Genomic DNA, 18615 nt, shown 5'->3' on the forward strand with positions numbered 1-18615 from the left:
GCAAAAGGTTACCGATCTATGACAATAATAAAATTGGACTTCAAGTAAACTATGAGCGTACTAAGGGCTACCTAAGGGCCAACACATACCTGCGGCCACAGACGATGTTAATTCCTCAAAGTTAACTCCTCTGCATTCCGCTAGACGAACGAGACTGATGATCTAAAATATAATAAATATCATGAGATTTAGCTTGTGCACAACTGCTGACAGACACCTAAACACTGAACCGAATCGTAACACTTACAGAAAAGTCTGCAGCGGTCAAGAATAGCATTTGGGTCGGAACTTGTGACAATGGCCATGAAAGGCGTCCCGATCTTGAGAAGACCCGTCTCTTACATCAGCTTGCCACGCTCATGGGCACACACCTCTCTCCTCAGCAACATTTGCCTCGATCTATTAAACCCCAGTATCCAATAATATATATCAATATGTATTTCTGGAACTATGTACAGCGACAATGGATTTCCACGCTGAGTTTTATATTAATATATTCTAATTTTTGTAACAAACAATATTATGTTCTGACACTAATCCATGCCGTCTTTTCTTCTTATTCTATTTTCCTTCCATTTCAAATTTAGTGCTCTTTACAATACGAACAGCACGTTGCCAGTTATATCGTGCTACCCTTTAAACATGTAGGTTTAATTAACTAACGACACAATATCAAGAAAAAAAGGTGAAATACAAATATTTATATTTGTACCTAAACTATAATTAAATTAAATCCTGTTCAATATTTCTAAAAAGAAATTAACACTAACAGAAATAATCAAAACCAACGAAGTTCCACCTAAACCACTAGCTGGCGCTATGTGACAGCAGGTAAATCTGTATTCTGTATACCTATATACCGGGTGTGGCTTGTAACATAAGCAAATAATTAAAACATTGATTGTACTCCTCAAACGGTGACACTTTGGTTCGACAACTTTTAAAATTATGAAATATTTAGACTCCCTATTTTTCATACAAATATTATCTTCAATGGACGCCATCGCCACGCCATATCATTGTGATTGACGTTGCTTGTCACGTCTTAAACATAACAAAATTCGCAATACATTGCGTCTTAGAATAAACTCACACTCAAACTCAAAATATACTGTATTCATGTAGGCCTAGCAACAAGCTCTTATGAATCGTAATTAATCTTAATCTAATCTAATATCAGAGCAATTTATTGATGTTAATATTATTCCATAATAAAATAGAATTATTATACATGTCAAATTTAACACTAAGAATTTCACAAAAGGATCGTCAAACATAAAATAAATTGTATAAAAAAATACTAGTCTAGAATTTCTAGAATAAAATCTAAATGTTAAAAAAAAGCATAAGTAACAAAAGAAGTATATATATATAATAAATAAAGAATAAACTTTAAAGTGTATTAAAAATCAAACCACAAGTTATTTTTAAAAGTCGCTGACCAAATGTTGGTCAGTATGAGGAGTACAGCCTCTAGGCTGTACCCCTCAGTTACAGTTAGTGTTGTATCAGTTAGTGTCAGTCAGTGTTAGTAGGCTCCTGAGTTTAATTTTTTGCTCATATTACAGGCCACACCCGGTATATGTATGTCCATGTCAAAAATAAGGCTTGGAATAGGTTACGAACCATTATAAACTAGGATCGCTTGTTCCAGCCATTTCTTCTTCTTTCGATCTCAAGACGCATGTCTGCCGCTGTTTATTTTACTGACATTTGCTGCTGAAGATTTTACTGAGTGGGCCTAGGTGCGCCCGCATCCTCGGACACACTATAAGCACCAGTAACCGGTATTTATCGTTCGGTGCCGTGGACGAAGATCGGGATTCATTAGACGTTAAGCCAGTGACGATTTTTTACTTTTTTGTGGCTCATTTACCTACTGACGGAAATTAGTTTTAATTATAATTATTGGGTAAGTACATCAATGTTTGGAATGTCAAGTCACCCGTAAAACATCGCTAGCATTCTTAGCCCATACGAGTAAAGGACAGAAAATTCAGCCAGTAGCACGAGTTCTTATAATACAGAGAGGAAACCAAAAGTGAAAGTTTGAGCAATTGTTTTTATTTTAAAAACACTCAACTTTTACGAGAAAATAAGTTAATCAATATTCTCTAAGTCGGTCGTATTTTTCATTTGCTTGTCTTTCTTGTGTTCAAAGTACAGCCATCTGAAAAAAAGGATTCCTTTATATTATTACATAGAAGCGTCTCTTAAAATGATTACTAGAGAAGCATTGAGTTCGTATTAATGTGAAAGTGACGACCGCTCCGAAACCATCTTTTTCCATTTCCCTCTCTGGTTATTGACATTATTTAAAATATTTTGACACAATTGATGTATATAGGTAGGTATATCAATCACAGCTATGCCTATGTATGATTTTTTTTGAAATTTTAATTATTATAAGAGATAGGAATATTTGTATGGGATTTGTTTTTCGCAAAAAGCGGGCAGTGGAGTCTTAGTAATAGGGTCCCATTTTTACCCTTTGGTTACGGAACCCTAAAAATAAATAAATCAAGTTAATATACACCCAATCGCATAAAGATATTTTCTAAGAAGAGGAAAATGGGCACTACGTATGTATAGAGAAACGGTCGTCCCCTTTCCTCTTAAGGGTTGCTTTCTTACCCAAATATGGCGATGGAAGGGAGCGTAAGAATAGCACCCAGTATAAATACAGCGCCAGGTAGAATGTTCAGAGTGGCCACGTACACGCGGGAATATAGGGGCCCGTATACCAGCGGCATTGTGGCTTCTGCGAGCCCGAAGAGAGAGTTCATTTTACCTACAAAACCATTATCAAACGCGTTATAACAAATAACACAGCAAACGTATTAATATTAAAATAAAAACATAGATTTAATTGTAACATTTACAGAATTACTGAATGAGTGCTTATTATACTCTATCGTGAACGTTCATGATAACGGCACGTTTTACTATCACGAGATTCACGAGGAAACATGGGAGACTTAGAGAGAAATTAAATGTATGGTGAGACTGCACGATAAAGCTTGAAAAAAGCCTTTAAGGATTTGTAGTTTGTTTGAGTAAATTTCCCTGGTGGGATCTATATCTGAATCCCTAGCGAGGGTCGCAGTCTAACCCTAACCTAACCCACATTTGTGGCAGCAACTTCTAAAACCTAACCATTTTTCATATCCTTACTTTATGGAAAATAATCGTTATGACAATTGATCGTTAGGTCATGTCCCCATTAGGACAAACCATCAGTTTAACATTGTTAGGGGTTCAGAATGACAATGCACCCTCCTTGATGCACTTACCGAATTCTTCTCCACTTACGAGCTTTGTAGCAATTGAGCGCATGGCAATAAACGAGGTTCCGTCCAGGATCGCAAGAAGCGGTGCTGTAACAGAAACCAATTCTGTTAAAATCTGGGTTGTGTAAAATGTTTGACCCGTGGGCCATGACGTCCAGTAGGCCTTCTTCACGAAAAGGATGTTAGCACATAGTGAGCCAATGGTTCGCTTTAGCTTCAAAGCTATGCTTTAGCATTTAAATAGCTCTTGGTTACATGATTGTTTATAACATATTGGTTACAAAAAGCATACAACCCTTCTAATGGTAACCAGTTACCATTATTGAAGGTAACCAGGAAGGGTTCGTGAAATATTACGATAAAAATACATCATCTATTCGTTCTAGTCAATTACAAGATCATTCCAAATTATCTTACCTAAATATATTTCCAAGTCGTTCCTAGCAAACGCATAAGCAAATCCAGCCACGACAAAGCTCACGTTGGATATGATGCCCAGAATTGCATCATCCAATTTCATATACTTGCTAAATAGGCTGATAGAAAATATTGTACCTGAAAATGACGGCATGAATTTGAAAACGCGACAATTTTCCTCATTCCCATTCAAGCGTAAGCGTTCTTTGTATATTGTGCGTTGTGCAATCATGAGTTTTTAAAAAAAATAAACAACTTCATGAGTTTAAAATGCCTGTTTCATGAAATTAGAATATGATGTAAAGGTAATACTCGCCACGCATTATAACAGCTGTAACAGCCATCGGAAAACTCATTTTTACAGTTTACCATATTCTCACGTACATACCTATAATCTGAATCTTTAGGTAGGTATTTAAATAAAAATAAACAAACAATTTGTACATTTTCGGGTAGTTATAACATTTATTGGTTAACCAACCAAATACAAAACCGCCATCTGTCACTGAACGACCTGAATTTAACCGACCTACATTATTTGATCATGCAATGTGTCCATCTACCCTCAACTGGCTCAAGGAGCCATTTGAGGGTGGAATTTGTTTACTCTTAGGTATTTAAATACCTAAAGATACAGAGTATAGGTACCAAACTTAAAAGTCTAACTACTTTTCCAATGGATATTACGGCTGTTTTGCGGGGAGAGGAAAAATAAAACATTGACCTAGCAGATGAGTCACAACACGGTATGTCGACCAAATACTGAATTGCATTTCATCCCATTTGAATCTATACCTCGTAAACAGGTACATTACAGTATATTCACCTGAAACCAAGTAGAAATATGGTATAGTTGCACCAGGAAAAGTCTGCAGCGGATTTGATAGCCCACACAGTGTAAGTGTTATTTATACGTCATAATTCAATAGAAGTTTTTTTCAATAGAACTTTTCACGGTCTGACTGTATATAATGGTCGCCCATAAAACAAAAGTAAGTCGACAGTTTTCCTATCTACGCAATATTTATTGTCTTCTATATTTACTTGCCTTTTGACAACACTGTAATCAAGCATGGATAAATACGAGTGGAGGGAAGGAGTGGTAGATATATATGATAAGTTTGGTTTTGAAAGACCATTTTAACGTTTTGTTTAATAAATAACATAAATATAACATTTTATAGGAGGGTCAAACAGATCACTGTGTTACGTTCTTTCCTGTGGACATACACAAAGTTAAGGGCTATAAAGGTTAATTTTCTTATTTAACCCTAACCCACGTAAAAAGGTCCTCCTTTTATTTACAGAACTATGATAAAATCATTACTTACATGCCCACAAGCTGTTAACTATTGCCCACAGGGGAGAAAAATGTACAGTTCGCGCGAACACGCTAGTTTTCTCTCCTGTGGGCAATAGTTAACAGCTTGTGGGCATGTAAGTAATGATTTTATCATAGTTCTGTAAATAAAAGGAGGACCTTTTTACGTGGATAAGGGTTAAATAAGAAAATTAATCTTTATAGCCCTTAACTTTGTGTATGTCCACAGGAAAGAACGTAACACAGTGATCTGTTTGACCCAGGAAGTATCGCATTGTTGAATTGTTTAGGTTTCTATTTTTCGGCGTTATATGTATAGAGGATCACACTCTTGAATAGTTTAGGTACATCTCTTTGAAACAACTTACCCGTGATTGGACCGCATACGACACAGAAGACAATAAGCAGAAAACAGACTCGTAGCCGTCTGTTGCCAGGTCCACTCTTGGATACCACTCTTAATGTTTCGGCGACTGATCTCACGTCGAAAAATGCAGTGACATGTCCCATACATCCTTTTGGTTCCTAAAAATACAAAATAAGCCATGTGTTCCACAGCTACACACTTTTAGTAACCCGATTAAGTTACCGAGTCGCATTAAGTCGCATGCAGTCTCATTTGAAATTTAAATGAGGCATTTTACTTCTAAGATGCGCTTCTTAGGTACCTATATAGACTAAGTTATCTCACATTTAATATTCTATGGAAATCAAGGGGAGAGGCCTTTGCCCAGCAGTGGGACACCACAGCAGGCTAACTAAAAAAAAAAATATTATTACCATTTTCTGCTGATTAAAATCCTTTTTCACTTCTTCCAAATAGTAGTATCCGTAAATGAGGCTAAACAAATAAAGTGATGCTGATATAGAGAACACTCCATAATACCCTACGCTAGTTAACAATATACCACTTAGCGCATTAGCAATAGGAACACCAAGCGACATGCAAAGATTCGCAATCCCTACTCTATATGTTCTATTTTCTTCCTTTGTTATGTCACCTATATAGCTGAAAACACCTATGATATTGGCAAACCATCCGCCAGTGATAGCAGGGAATATAGCCTCCGTCAACACACCCACTTCCACTGGCCACTCAGAAAAGTAGTAAGTGTTGACCATAAATCCTAAACAAGATAAAAACTCGCCTATTATAGGCAAAAGCATGCATGGTTTCCTTTTACCAGTTTTGTCGCTCCATGCACCGATGAATAAGATCAATAGCACAGGCAAAGCTGTCTGTATCACATTCTTCCAAGCTTGCAGACTTGCTGTTAACTTCTGGACTTCATCTTCATAGAAAGTGTAGTTTTCAGTCTGCCGTAAATGCAAGGCATCGCATATTTCATCTGTGAAATTCAAATTGACACGACAAGCTTTCTCTAAATTTAAATTTTGCATTGCTAAGGAAGCTAATACACTTGGCATTACATAGCACGCCATCACTGGTTCAACTGTTGTGTTGTCTTTTACCAATTTCAGTCTTTCTTTAAACGTCAATTTTTCTTTTGCTGTTGACGCAATTTCATTATTTTCTTCCGAATAATTTTTTAGAGGTAATGTTTCATTAGCCTCATTTTTATTACTTATTTCGTTATTATGTTCTTCTATTTCGTTTATTGCTTTATTCATTTTAGGTTATGTTATATAGTAAATTACTTTTGTCACTAGTGTACCGTGTTAACAACTACGACTGAAGGCAAAAGATTTTTTTTCCTCAATTACATTTGTTTGTATAATATTAATTTGTAATACCGGTATGTGATTGCCAGACATGCTCAATATTGACTTAGCACCTCAGGATAATTTAGATAAGAAAGATTGCTTAATATTTGTATATTACTTGAAGATGTTTATTTGCAAGTCCCTTGTCTAAAATTATAACAGACTAAATAAAAAAAATGATTACCTTAGCTTTTATTTAAATATTTGTAGAATGTGCGTAGTACGTAATTTTAAACAATAATTAATTGAAGTAAAGTAATTAAATTAACATTAGGTTTCATCAAAGAAACTTTGGTCAGACTATAGGTAAGTAATAAAACTAAACAAACGTTTATCATAACGAATTTATTTGTACTATGCTACTTAATTTTAATTATGTTATACCTACGTAAATTATGAGTGTTGTAACAACTGTAATCAAAATAATAACAATTACCTATTTGTGTAACGTCACGGGCTATTTAAGTATAAACAAATAAAACGGTATGCTTTAAACAAGTAAATAGGTTACATAATAGTTGATAATAGTCAAGATACAAATTATAAAAATGTGAAAATTTACACCGATTTAAGTACCTACTCACAAATTTAAGTGAATATGTTTCAAAGTAGACGTAAAGATTATGTCGCTATACTTTTCCACTTTGTCTTATACAATGAAAATATTTGAACGACACCAACTTTTCTACAAAATAAAATCTAGTAGATCGAGTTTTCGGCTTCATCACTTTCATCAGCCTCGACAAAAAGACAGTATCATTAATTTGTTTTTATTTCAATTTAGATGATAGGTATCGAGATCAAAACTACAGCTTATAACATATGCACAAGTAAAATACGTTGTACTAAAGCAGACAAAAAAATTAAGTAGGTAGCCAATTAAGGGAATAAATACTATTACATATTTTACAAAATGTGAGTCTAATTTAATTGGACTTCCCACCTCACTGTAGGGCAAAATATTGGTAAAACATCACTCGACAGAAACCTACAAGACCCGCGCGAAATCGCCTTTTCATACAATCGTAGTTCTCATTTTCCTCTCTGAAAATATTTAGACACAATTTGATGTATATGAACGACAGCTATGCCCCTACGTTTGATTTTTATCGAATTTTTAATTATTATAAGAGTTAGCAACATATAAAATTTTGTATAAAATCTGTTTTTCGCTCCTAATTTTTAAAATAATCAAAAAATCTAAAAAAACTCATACGCATAGCTATGGTATATACACATACATCAAATTATGTAAAAATATTTTCTGTAATATCAATATCCAGAAAGGAAAATGGAGACTACGTTTGTATTGAGACACGGCCGTCCCCTTTTCTCTTAAGTAGACGTAATGAGAAGAGTGTAATGGCAACTAACCGTTTTTCAGGCATGGTTCATATAATAATTTATTATGTATGTTAACACTTTACGAGCCATTTTTGAACATTGTCATTCTTGAACTAACAGCCTGAATAAAAGTAAAGAACAATTTATTTTGGGCATTCTCCAGTTTACAGTATCTTCGTGCAACTGACAATACGTTTTATTGACAGGCGGTGCCAGCGATGGCTTCGGTGGTGTTGATGCTGAATATCCTGAAGTTGATTTCGTTGGGGTCCAGCGACTTGTAAAGGAACCGCGGCAGCTTGTCAGTTAGCAGCCATAGGGTGCCTTCATCGTCCACCTGCAATTCAAATACATATGAAAAATATTTCTTACAGGTAGGTATTACTGAATCGCAATTAAAAAGGGATTGAGATAGCTGTCAATCCATATTGATTTAGACGTAAGTGTATGGAAATCTGTTATTTCTAATCCCTTTCTGATCGCGGCATGATAATATATCAGGTAGGTATCTACGCGTACCGGTATCAGATTAATATTAGGCACATGCCAGCTATAGTAGTAAGAAGTTCAGCGTACAGTTATAAGAGGATAGGGTATGTTTCCGGGGTGTTGGGCTTGTTCACGATTTAGCATCCCACTTTGTCCCTGTCAAAGATTGTTACACCTTCAATTCGTTGGGGAATTCGTAGAGGATAGGGTCGCTGAAGAGGAGACGGTTGGTCTCTGTCGTGTAGGGCTTGTTCACGATCCAGCATTCCACTTTATCCCTGTCAAAGATTGTTCACCTTCAAGTTGTTGGAGAACTCGTAGAGGACAGAGTCGCTGAAGAGGAGACGGTTGGTCTCTGCCGTGTAGGGCTTGTTCACGATCCAGCATTCCACTTTATCCCTGTCAAAGATTGTTTACCTTCAAGTTGTTGGAGAACTCGTAGAGGACAGAATCGCTGAAGAGGAGACGGTTGGTCTCTGGCGTGTAGGGCTTGTTCACGATCCAGCATTCCATTTTATCCCTGTCTAAGATTGTTTACATTCAAGTCGTTGGGGAACTCGTAGAGGACAGAGTCGCTGAAAGGAGACGGTTGGTCTCTGGCGTGTAGGGCTTGTTCACGATCCAGCATTCCATTTTATCCCTGTCTAAGATTGTTTACATTCAAGTCGTTGGGGAACTCGTAGAGTATAGGGTCGCTGAAGAGGAGAGCGTTGGTCTCTGACATGTGGGGCTTGTTCACGATTCCCTGTCAAAGATTGTTTACCTTCAAGTCGTTGGGGAACTCGTAGAGGATAGGGTCGCTGAAGATGAGAGGGTTGGTCTCCGGCGTGTAGGGCTTGTTCACGTTCCAGCATCCCACGCCGTCTCTGTTCACCTAAAATCACATTATCTCGATTAAAACATTGTTATTCATTTATATATCAATTATTATACATATACGGGCCCATTTTTGTCCAGATTTTATTTTCTTATGTTTTCTGTAACAGCTATCTAAATTAATAAAACAGCTAACTACATAATTAAAAGTACCTATTGTTTTGAAACAGCGATGTAACCACGAATGATTACTGTAATAAAATGAAACCCTGGACGATGACCGTAACTAAAACCTGTATTTGCATAAAACTGCACCGTTTACAATCTCAATGTCAATGGCATCGCGGGCAAAAATGCGACAGTGAATTTATCGTTAAAACACGACTCATTTCAGTTAAGATACGACTTCAACTAAATTTGCATTCGTAAACATTTACACTAATAAATAATTTTTAAGTATACCTATGGTGTAAAATTATTTTACGCTTAAATAAAAAGATTAGCTATAGCGCCAAAGCACAAAGTTTTGCTACCAAAGTTATAACTTATAAAGTTTCGAATGCATTTTTTTTAGATTGCGCTATTGTGGAATAATTTTATTATCTATACACACACCCCTTACCGTTACCTTTTTTTTACACTTATTTAATTTTTGGTCAGAGCATAGTGATAGCAGAGCCACTATATAGTAGGTAATTGCATACCTGTGTGTAGAAGAGAACACTTGTCTTGGGGTCGTAGAAGCTGGCTGAGGACTGAGTGCGTTCTCCGCGGTCACCAAGCAACTGAAACAAATAGTCAAATGTATAAGAATATGCAGGTGACATAAAGCAAAATTGGCACAGAGATAGTTTGAGTCTCGAGAAAAAACTTAGGACCGATATATCCGCACCGCAGGTCCAACGCCAACGGATTAATCGGTCACAGACCACAGAGCAACATAGACTTACGTGTATTTGCATTAAGTTCAATTTCAGTTTTTACACTTCGGTGACGTGGTGTCCAAGTGACAGCTTTTGTGATTGACACGGCGTCGAAAAGGTTAAGGGGTTGAAAATGTGGGTGTAATTTACTATGGAAGCGAGACATGACTAATTCTATGCAGACAAAGTCCCAGGTAGCTAGTCATGTCATAATCGGTTAATTGACCATTCGTAAGTTAGCCTGCAATAAGCAGCCAGAAGCCTCCAAATAATTAGCTAAAGAGTGCTGAGTATGATATCGGTTTACCTATAACTAAACTACTTATATTTATGCCCATTATGGTTAAGGCCGCGCAGACAAGTTTTTTGCGAAGCAAGACCGGAAGTTTAAATTCACCTTTCAAATAATTAAGCAGGTTCCTTTCATGAACCAAAGTAAAAATAACCTTATTAAACGACTGCCCAAACAAAAAGAGTGTATTGTTTTCAGGGTTCATGTTTATATGTGAGTTTCTTTTTTGCAACCTTCGTTTTATGTTTTGTACAATAAAATTCATAAGGAAGTGACATCTTTCCTATTTTATATTAAGCTCACAATCAGCTTAGTTGTGGTATTTTTCTGATATCGTTAGAACATTCTTCAAATGAATTATCTTGCGTAACAACAGGAGCCATAATTATGAACCTACAAAAATGTCATCGCAAAACAGATTTCACTTTCATAGGATAGAATTCTGCTTTAGATTCCCTTCTTTGGTTTGTAATTTTTCGCGTTTTCGGAGTTGGTGGGGATATATGGGGATAGATACTTAGTAAAAGTTGTCAGTATTACGCACCTCATAAAATTTGGCTAATGGTTACATACATCTTGTATTTTCAATGATTAATGACGAAATAGGTGTAAGTAGATCTACAATACAATAATCTTTTATTGTATCTACCTACAACTATACCTAGTAGGTAAGTAATACATAAAAAATAACAAAGCAAAAAATGTTTTAGCATTGAAAAATAGAACGGAATGGCTTTGAGTATATTTTAGTTCGAGGATCGACGGGGCTTGAATAGGCAAAGTACGTGTTGTAATCTGTGAGCTTATATTAGCATTTAGTATTCAAACCTTGAAATCGTGGAATGCCTCGTGCTTATCGATGTGTGTGTAGTTACGGAGCAGCTCGGTTGATACGCAGAACTCCTTCGTGCTCGAGAATGCGTGGAAAAACATCGTCCGATATCTGTAGGATAAATAATGATACGTCATTATACACAATCGTCAAAAATCGGCGAGATCGGCGGGCGCTTTAACATTAGATAAAATGTTGCAGTATCAATTTTATTTGGTATCGTCTTGGGTCGTCCCATTCGTTTTTCGTCAAGTTCTTAAATTAGTCCTATTCTGCTTTCGTCACTGATTCTATATTGAAAGCCATCGACGATTGTGACGAATGTAGAACTTGACGAAAAACGAATGGGACGACCCAAGACGATACCTTTTATTTTTATACATATGAGCTGATAGAATACTTAATGCTCGTGTTACGCTACATAAACTCTCGTTGAAAGTACGGTGAGGTTTTATAAAACACATATGTAATTGGAATAAATTAACAATTAATCTTTACATCGTTGCGAAATTAGCCATATAAAACTTACTATCTTATCGCATCAGAAGAGCAATAATCGTTGACCTCCAACTTTGAATGCACCGTTGGTTTAATTTGCGGTCAATGTCGGCCATTGAGACCTGTTTTGAATAAATAATCTACTTTTCTAAAAAAGACGAATTACCAAAAATATCGCTGTACCTACATAAACCCGCTGAAGCTACTAAGATCGGGAGAACAATGACGCCCTATCACGTTGTTATAAAGAGGTGTTATTGTGGCTCATTTATGTAATATGCAAGAAGTACTCTTACCTGAAAACCCCATATAAAAATCTACAAAATTATAATAATTTTGACTAATAATTTGACGTCTCGATATTATAAAATACTCCATCGGCTTGACTGGAACCTTTTCTAAAAATATTCCGCTGCATAAAATCGTCCTTTTTTCCTGCTAAGTGTAAAACGTGTTTCCGGAGAATCGACATGTCTCTTGAATTAGTTTTGTGTTTGTTGAACGCGTGTTAAGGAAAACCACCATGTTAACCCGGTACCTATTCTTGCTGTTGTCATTTAAGTAATCGATACCTACGCATTTCCTTAATTATTAGTACGAGTACAAGTACATAATCGTAACAATAGGTGGTTTCTTGTAGATATGCAATACATGCATCTTGTGTGGTCATTTGATTGACCATGTACCTACTCATGGCTTCTTAGAAAATAAATATAACTAAATATAAATAATAGTGAATGTAATCGTAACTGAGCAAACATGTGCAACAAAAAGCAAGGTCCCTACTTGACAGAGGTTTTCGACAGCTCTACTGTTTAGTTAGGCATAAAGGACACCTAAAAAACCTTAAGTAAAACTACTTTTATATTGTGTTGTGGATGATCGGATTTGCGTCGTAGAGGATCGGATTTTCTGATTGCCCGATAATTTGCAACCACATTGAAAATTTTACATTTTTCAATGTGGTTGCAAATTATCGGGCAAGATATTTTAAAAAACCTTTTTATCGTTCACTACGTAATCATCATCATCATCATCATCTCAGCCAAAAGACGTCCACTGCTGAACATAGGCAGGGAACAGACATGCATGGTATAGTCGCCGGGAACAGAATGCCATAATAGCCACGCTTGGCAGGCGGGTTGGCGATCGCAGTCGAGTACACCGAATTTGAGGGACGCTGCTGCCCGTCCACCGGTGCACTACGTAATACGTCATATTAATATGCATAGAAATTGCGATTAGTATTATATGCTTGACCGTTAGAATGGTGATTATGATTAGACGGAATGCTATAAAACAGCTACCGGTCCTAATTAAAATTAATGCGTAACGTTTATTGCGCGAATCTTTAAGATTTTTAGAATTTTCCTTACAGGCACAAATCAATAAAGGATCGAGAGTGTGAGATACAATGCAATCGGTACATACCTAAAGCTAAACCGAGGTGATATACATTTCAGGTACTATCAAGTTGAAGTATGCAGGGCATGTTACTGTAATTCTAATATTAATAAAACGCAGGCCTTAAAATTTGCTCTAAATTATCAAGAATGGCAACGGTATCGATATGGTTTTTAGAGTTCCGTATCCAAAGGGTAAAAATGGGACCCTATTACTAAGACTCCACTGTCCGTCTGTCCGTCCGTCTGTCAGTCTGTCACCAGGCTGTATCTCACACGAACCGTGATAGGTAGACGGTAGACAGTCGAAATTTTCACAGATGATAATGTATTTCTATTGCCACTCTAACAACAAATACTAAAAGCAAAATAAAATAAATATTTAACCCTTTACCAGGCTAAGGGATATATATTTCCCACATACGGCACTTCAAACATGTGTTCTATTTTTGATGAGTAAGACATTCGATTGTCATTTTTGAAATGTCAGCCTGGTAAAGGGCCTCCCATACAACAAACGTAATTTTTTTGCCGTTTTTTGCGTATTTAAATTTTAAAAGTATCTTCAGACTCAACCGTCAAATTCAACTTACCCGTGTTCCCTTGGTTCAGACAAAGCCAGCGCGAAAACTCCATCAGTCCACTGGAACTCGATGCCGCCAACCTTGTACTGGCCAGCCAGGGGCTCGAAGTGGAAGTAGTGGTGCGAGATACGCCAGGAGTCGTTCTGCTTCAGGCTGTAGACCACCACTCCGTACGCGCCCAGGTCCGGGATGTATGCGAACGCGTTGTCGCATGTGTCCTTGTCCACGTCCACCACCTAAAAATATTATATATAACACATTTGACATTATTCAAGTATTTATATGTAACTGTATGTACCATACAGGGTGAAATTGAACATTTTCGTAAATGTTGATCACCATTCATCAAAATCAACACAAAGCATTTCGCGCTTGTCATAAAATCCAAATCTAGAATACCTATACGACCTCCTCTAGAACGTTACTGGCTGGTGACGTATACGATACGATTTCAAGTCAAGTCTCGGAGTAATTAACAACGGAGACGCCATGTCTTAAATTTTCGGTACAAAATAGTCTGCCGTTTTTTGCGGGGGAGGGGCACTTCAAATGTATAGGTACGTCATGTCAGATAAACGTCAGTCCATACATATGGTTGACCATTGGCCGCCTATTTTCGACAGAGGGGAATGCCTGTTAATGGCGGCTCCATTGTTAATTACTCCGAGAGTCAAGTACCTAATTCAGTAAAAGCTAGCGTTCCCAGGAAGCTGTTTTGAGAAATTTAATTTGTTTGTGTTAATATTTAGTTAATAGAAAATCGCTTTTTACATAGGGCCGGACCAAGCTAACTCTACTCGGCATTTCCAATGACAAAGTGTTTCAATATCATCATTAATGTCAAATTTATAGGAAAATATGATGTTTATAATGACACTCTCTTTTTTTGTTCTATTCAAGTAAGAGCAAATTTAGCTTAGACAGACTCTACATGCCTAGGTACCTATATTTGATAGTTAAAAATATAAACGCACTCCAGACTCCGACAAAATTAATCAAGATCGCAACAAACATGTTGGTTGTTGACAACATTGCACACATGTACCGTACAGTCGACTATTTTTAAAATACGCTCGTTAAAACATGGAAATGCTTTCGCGAACAAATAAGATTAAAACCGGCATGCTACACGACGATGGTCCGATTCCGATTGCATGCCACAGATTTAACATCATTAAAAAGAGAGCACGAGTTTTCAGATTCTGTTTTTTTGACCTTATATTTTGGCATACCTACGCCATAGGTAGTTGTCGTACATTTAGGTTTAAGTGCATAATGCAGAATTTTCGGTAATTTTCCGATAAACAATGAAAAGCTCAGGTAAAAAAGGTGAACAAAACATACGTAGACGTAATTTCAGTCGAATTGCAAGAGAATGCTCATGAAATCCTGTATCACTAGCGTTCCTAGACTACGCTATTTACTTTCCTTCAGGTAAGCCTTTGTATTTGTACCAGCCAAATAAACCTTTTGTAGGTAGTATGTATATATACAATACTATCTGTATAAAATTAACAACCGTTTCAATTCACTTGAGATAAGTAATTTAGAAGAGTTGATAAATTTTACAGTCTTTCTAATGCAGCCGATTTTAGGAACTTTGAATGATGAATGAGTACTTACGATGTTGGCGAAGAACGAATCCTCCTTCATATCGGTGACTTTGAAGAAATATCTATGAAGAAGCTGGTCGGTGTTCAAATCGAACACCACTAGAGACGGTCCCGTAATTTGGTTACCAGCACCTACAAATTATGAAATGGTTTAACATAGTCACTATCCATATCCAAGTTGCAAAGATTTTCAGTAATATTGTAAACGTTGTCAAATAGTCTTTCATTACATTCCAATTTTGATAACGACTAGTGTCGGCCGTTCTGCTCAGTGCGTGTCCTATCTTATAGGCAAAACTTAAGGAAATGTTCTTTGTAAGGCCTATATATATAATGGGCCATACTACACTTAAATATTAGTTCCGAGTCATGGAGTCATCTATATAAGAATATCGTCGCCTAGCACCTATAATACCTTGCTTAGTTTGGGGATAGGTCGATCTGTGTAAGATGTCCCCTAATATATATTTATTTATTTATTGTGAAGTAATGTAGCTTACCAAAAATGTCAGCCAATCCTGAATCCATAACCCATAGTCTATCACAGGGGTCGACATACACCCGGAACACGGAGATAATGGAACTATTGGAAGGGAGTTCCTTCGCGTCATCTGGGACCAAGTTGTCTTTCATTGAAGGATACGGCTTCAAAATTTGATCTTGAGCCCCATCTATATCTACATAGTTTAGGGATGAAGCCACGCCGTTCTTCCACCTTGGGACGGTGATGAACAGCTTATTTTTCCATCTCGCCAAACCAAGAATTAAGTTATGTTCTTGTACAAATTGGCCGGCCTTAATAGCATTTTCCCTGTCAGCAGGTGTGTCCCAGGCGTAATCTACTTGCTTCCAAGCGAATCGAAGTTGTGGTGATGCTGCTTTACATATAGCCAGCACCGCAGCGGCTATTATAAAACTAATTACCCGCATATTTCCTCTGTAACAAAGCAGAAACAATCGAGTTAAATTGTGCTCGCAATTATAATACTTGTGGTTTATATGCAGAGTAGCGAGCCTACGTACGAGTGGGTACCGCAACCGGTTTCGCTACAAAAGCAATGGCTTATTGCTATCCACGTTAACTAACCACTATTATCTGAGGTGCCAAACAACAACCTTGTGTTTTGTTTATAGCGCAGTATCCATCAATAGTCATCCAACATCGCGATGTTGTAACTTGGTAATGACGGCATTGTGTAGCACCACGCCAACTCCATAATAAAGATGGCTGGCTCACGTTTTTGCGGGATGGCTTGTGATCTTATTATTGGGAAACGACAAGTTGGGTGGTTTTACAACAGCCAGTCTTCTATATCGTCGCAGATCAGTCTAGTTATGTATTCGGATAGCATGAGAACTGTGACGCGTTGCACAACCCTTCTGAGAACTTCTGGGGCACGCGTGATATGATGGTGATTGATCGATACTACCTCATTATTCACTTTATATTACTAAACGACCTTTAATTATTAATACAAATAACTTGATCTATTAACAGAAAAATAATCAATGCATCTGAGGCAGATTTTTACATACCTAAATAAATAGACATAAGTCCTATTAAGATATTGCTTCTACATGGTATGTACTTACTTACTTGCATACACCTATTATTCATATTAAACATTGCATTGCAACCGAGTGATCTTTTATTTTATATGTATACTATGTAAGGAGTATAAGTTTCTCTACCTATAACTACCTCATCATGCGGACGTAAATTAATTTTTAAACAATTATATTCATTGTAAAAAGTAATTACATTTATCAGTTAAAATAGTGTTATGCGGAATTGTGCATGTGCAGATTAAACTCGTTACTTAATATACATTCTTAAATGACTCATTTGTTTTGTAAACATTAAAAGTATGTAAGTACCTAACCCATTTCATAATTACAAGCTGACTGTATTTTCATAGAATTTACGCACTTTAATTCCAAAACCGTTTACTTACGTAGTGTTTTCCCATTAAACTGTGACAAAGCGTTGTTTCCTACACGCAAAATGCATGTTTATTAATTGACCTTCCACGGAAGAAGCGAGGTGGCTATTTCCCGGCACTGTCAAATTTGTGTGATTAAATCTTGCCCTAAATATTGTCGATTAAAACGATTGGTTTGTAGCACCTAAAGGATATCCTTTACTTTGTGTCAATCAATAAGTGGAAGAGAATTTATTAGTTAATTATAATTTGACTAGTGACCTTATTTACTCGATTAAAAGTGATGTTAATACACCCTTAATGGGCCCACAGATTACCAGTTCGCTGGACGATATCAGTCTGTCAGTCAATCTCAAAAGGAGTGGCAGGCGACATGCTACATTGTCCGGCGAACCTGTTAATCTGTGGGCCCCTATAGTTGAAGCTTACTGGTTCAGTAACTGTCAATTAAGTCTTATAATAAAGATAAGTGCGAACCCATTCAAAGTGAGAAAATTCCATTTCTTACTCATATTAAAATAATATAAGACGAAACGCTTCTTATAAAAACAAAACCATTCCACCGCACTAAGGTTTGAAAAAAATCAAAATACCTTTACTCAAACGGCTGAAACGCTTTCTTAACGTATTTAGATCCGGTCATAAATACTGCACCATACACAACTGTTAAAAGAGTTAAAATAAAGGGTAAATATATCTACGAAGATGTACCTAATCTAGATTCAAATTTTTACTACAGTTATTTATAGTTATTTTGATAAATGGGACTTTTTTCACTTTTCGTTTGGCGATATAAGATTGTCATCTTAGCTAGCTAGGCCCTCTGTATCTTAACGAAAGGATAGCCTAATTTTGACGTATGTATATATTGATGGATAGTTTTTTATGTTATTGTCATTTAACTTACGTGTTATTGTAGGTTGATCAAGATTTGAGCGGGGTCAGGCGTCAGGCCGACCGGTTCAGCGGGGCCGCGAAGACAGACTAAACAGTTCGAGGTCTCGCCAACCTTTATATATTCGCTACAACTTCACTATTCAATACGCTTTGTATGGTTCCATTTAAGGTGTTTAAATTGGACTGCAAACATATGCAATAACTTGATTAGGAGGAATCGGTGAGCCG

General features: G+C 36.7%; 2 protein-coding genes across 2 annotated transcripts; both read right to left on the minus strand.

Moving 5' to 3' along the window:
- Window positions 1–2051: 2051 nt before the first annotated feature.
- LOC134666227 (proton-coupled folate transporter-like) lies at window positions 2052–6660 on the minus strand. The gene is made up of 7 exons (XM_063523377.1): window positions 5809–6660; window positions 5397–5553; window positions 4432–4533; window positions 3708–3845; window positions 3294–3377; window positions 2635–2791; window positions 2052–2170 (listed from the first exon to the last, which is right to left on the minus strand). Exons 1-7 carry the CDS (start codon window positions 6658–6660, stop codon window positions 2101–2103), a joined length of 1560 nt encoding a protein of 519 aa, XP_063379447.1. The 3' UTR covers window positions 2052–2100.
- Window positions 6661–7083: 423 nt separating this feature from the next.
- Window positions 7084–18457, minus strand: LOC134665998 (protein yellow-like). Its single transcript, XM_063523067.1, has 8 exons — window positions 18398–18457; window positions 16048–16484; window positions 15558–15679; window positions 13944–14170; window positions 11446–11560; window positions 10107–10187; window positions 9350–9460; window positions 7084–8434 (listed from the first exon to the last, which is right to left on the minus strand). The coding sequence occupies exons 2-8, from the start codon at window positions 16475–16477 to the stop codon at window positions 8294–8296; spliced, it is 1227 nt and encodes a 408-aa protein (XP_063379137.1). The 5' UTR covers window positions 16478–16484; window positions 18398–18457; the 3' UTR covers window positions 7084–8293.
- Window positions 18458–18615: the final 158 nt, after the last annotated feature.

Source organism: Cydia fagiglandana, chromosome 7, assembly GCF_963556715.1.
Source record: "Cydia fagiglandana chromosome 7, ilCydFagi1.1, whole genome shotgun sequence".
In the NCBI taxonomy this organism is placed as follows: domain Eukaryota; kingdom Metazoa; phylum Arthropoda; class Insecta; order Lepidoptera; family Tortricidae; genus Cydia; species Cydia fagiglandana.

Coding starts and splice junctions, on each gene's coding strand:
- LOC134666227 (XM_063523377.1), bottom strand. CDS start 6,660: ATGAATAAAGCAATAAACGAAATAGAAGAACATAATAACGAAATAAGT. Junction 5,554..5,808: donor ATTTTAATCAGCAGAAAATG/GTAATAATATTT, acceptor TTGTATTTTTAG/GAACCAAAAGGATGTATGGG. Junction 3,846..4,431: donor TGTTGTGACTCATCTGCTAG/GTCAATGTTTTA, acceptor CGTCATTTTCAG/GTACAATATTTTCTATCAGC.
- LOC134665998 (XM_063523067.1), bottom strand. CDS start 16,477: ATGCGGGTAATTAGTTTTATAATAGCCGCTGCGGTGCTGGCTATATGT. Junction 15,680..16,047: donor AGGATTGGCTGACATTTTTG/GTAAGCTACATT, acceptor CATAATTTGTAG/GTGCTGGTAACCAAATTACG. Junction 8,435..9,349: donor AGTTCCCCAACGACTTGAAG/GTAAACAATCTT, acceptor TTTGAATTGCAG/GTGGACGATGAAGGCACCCT.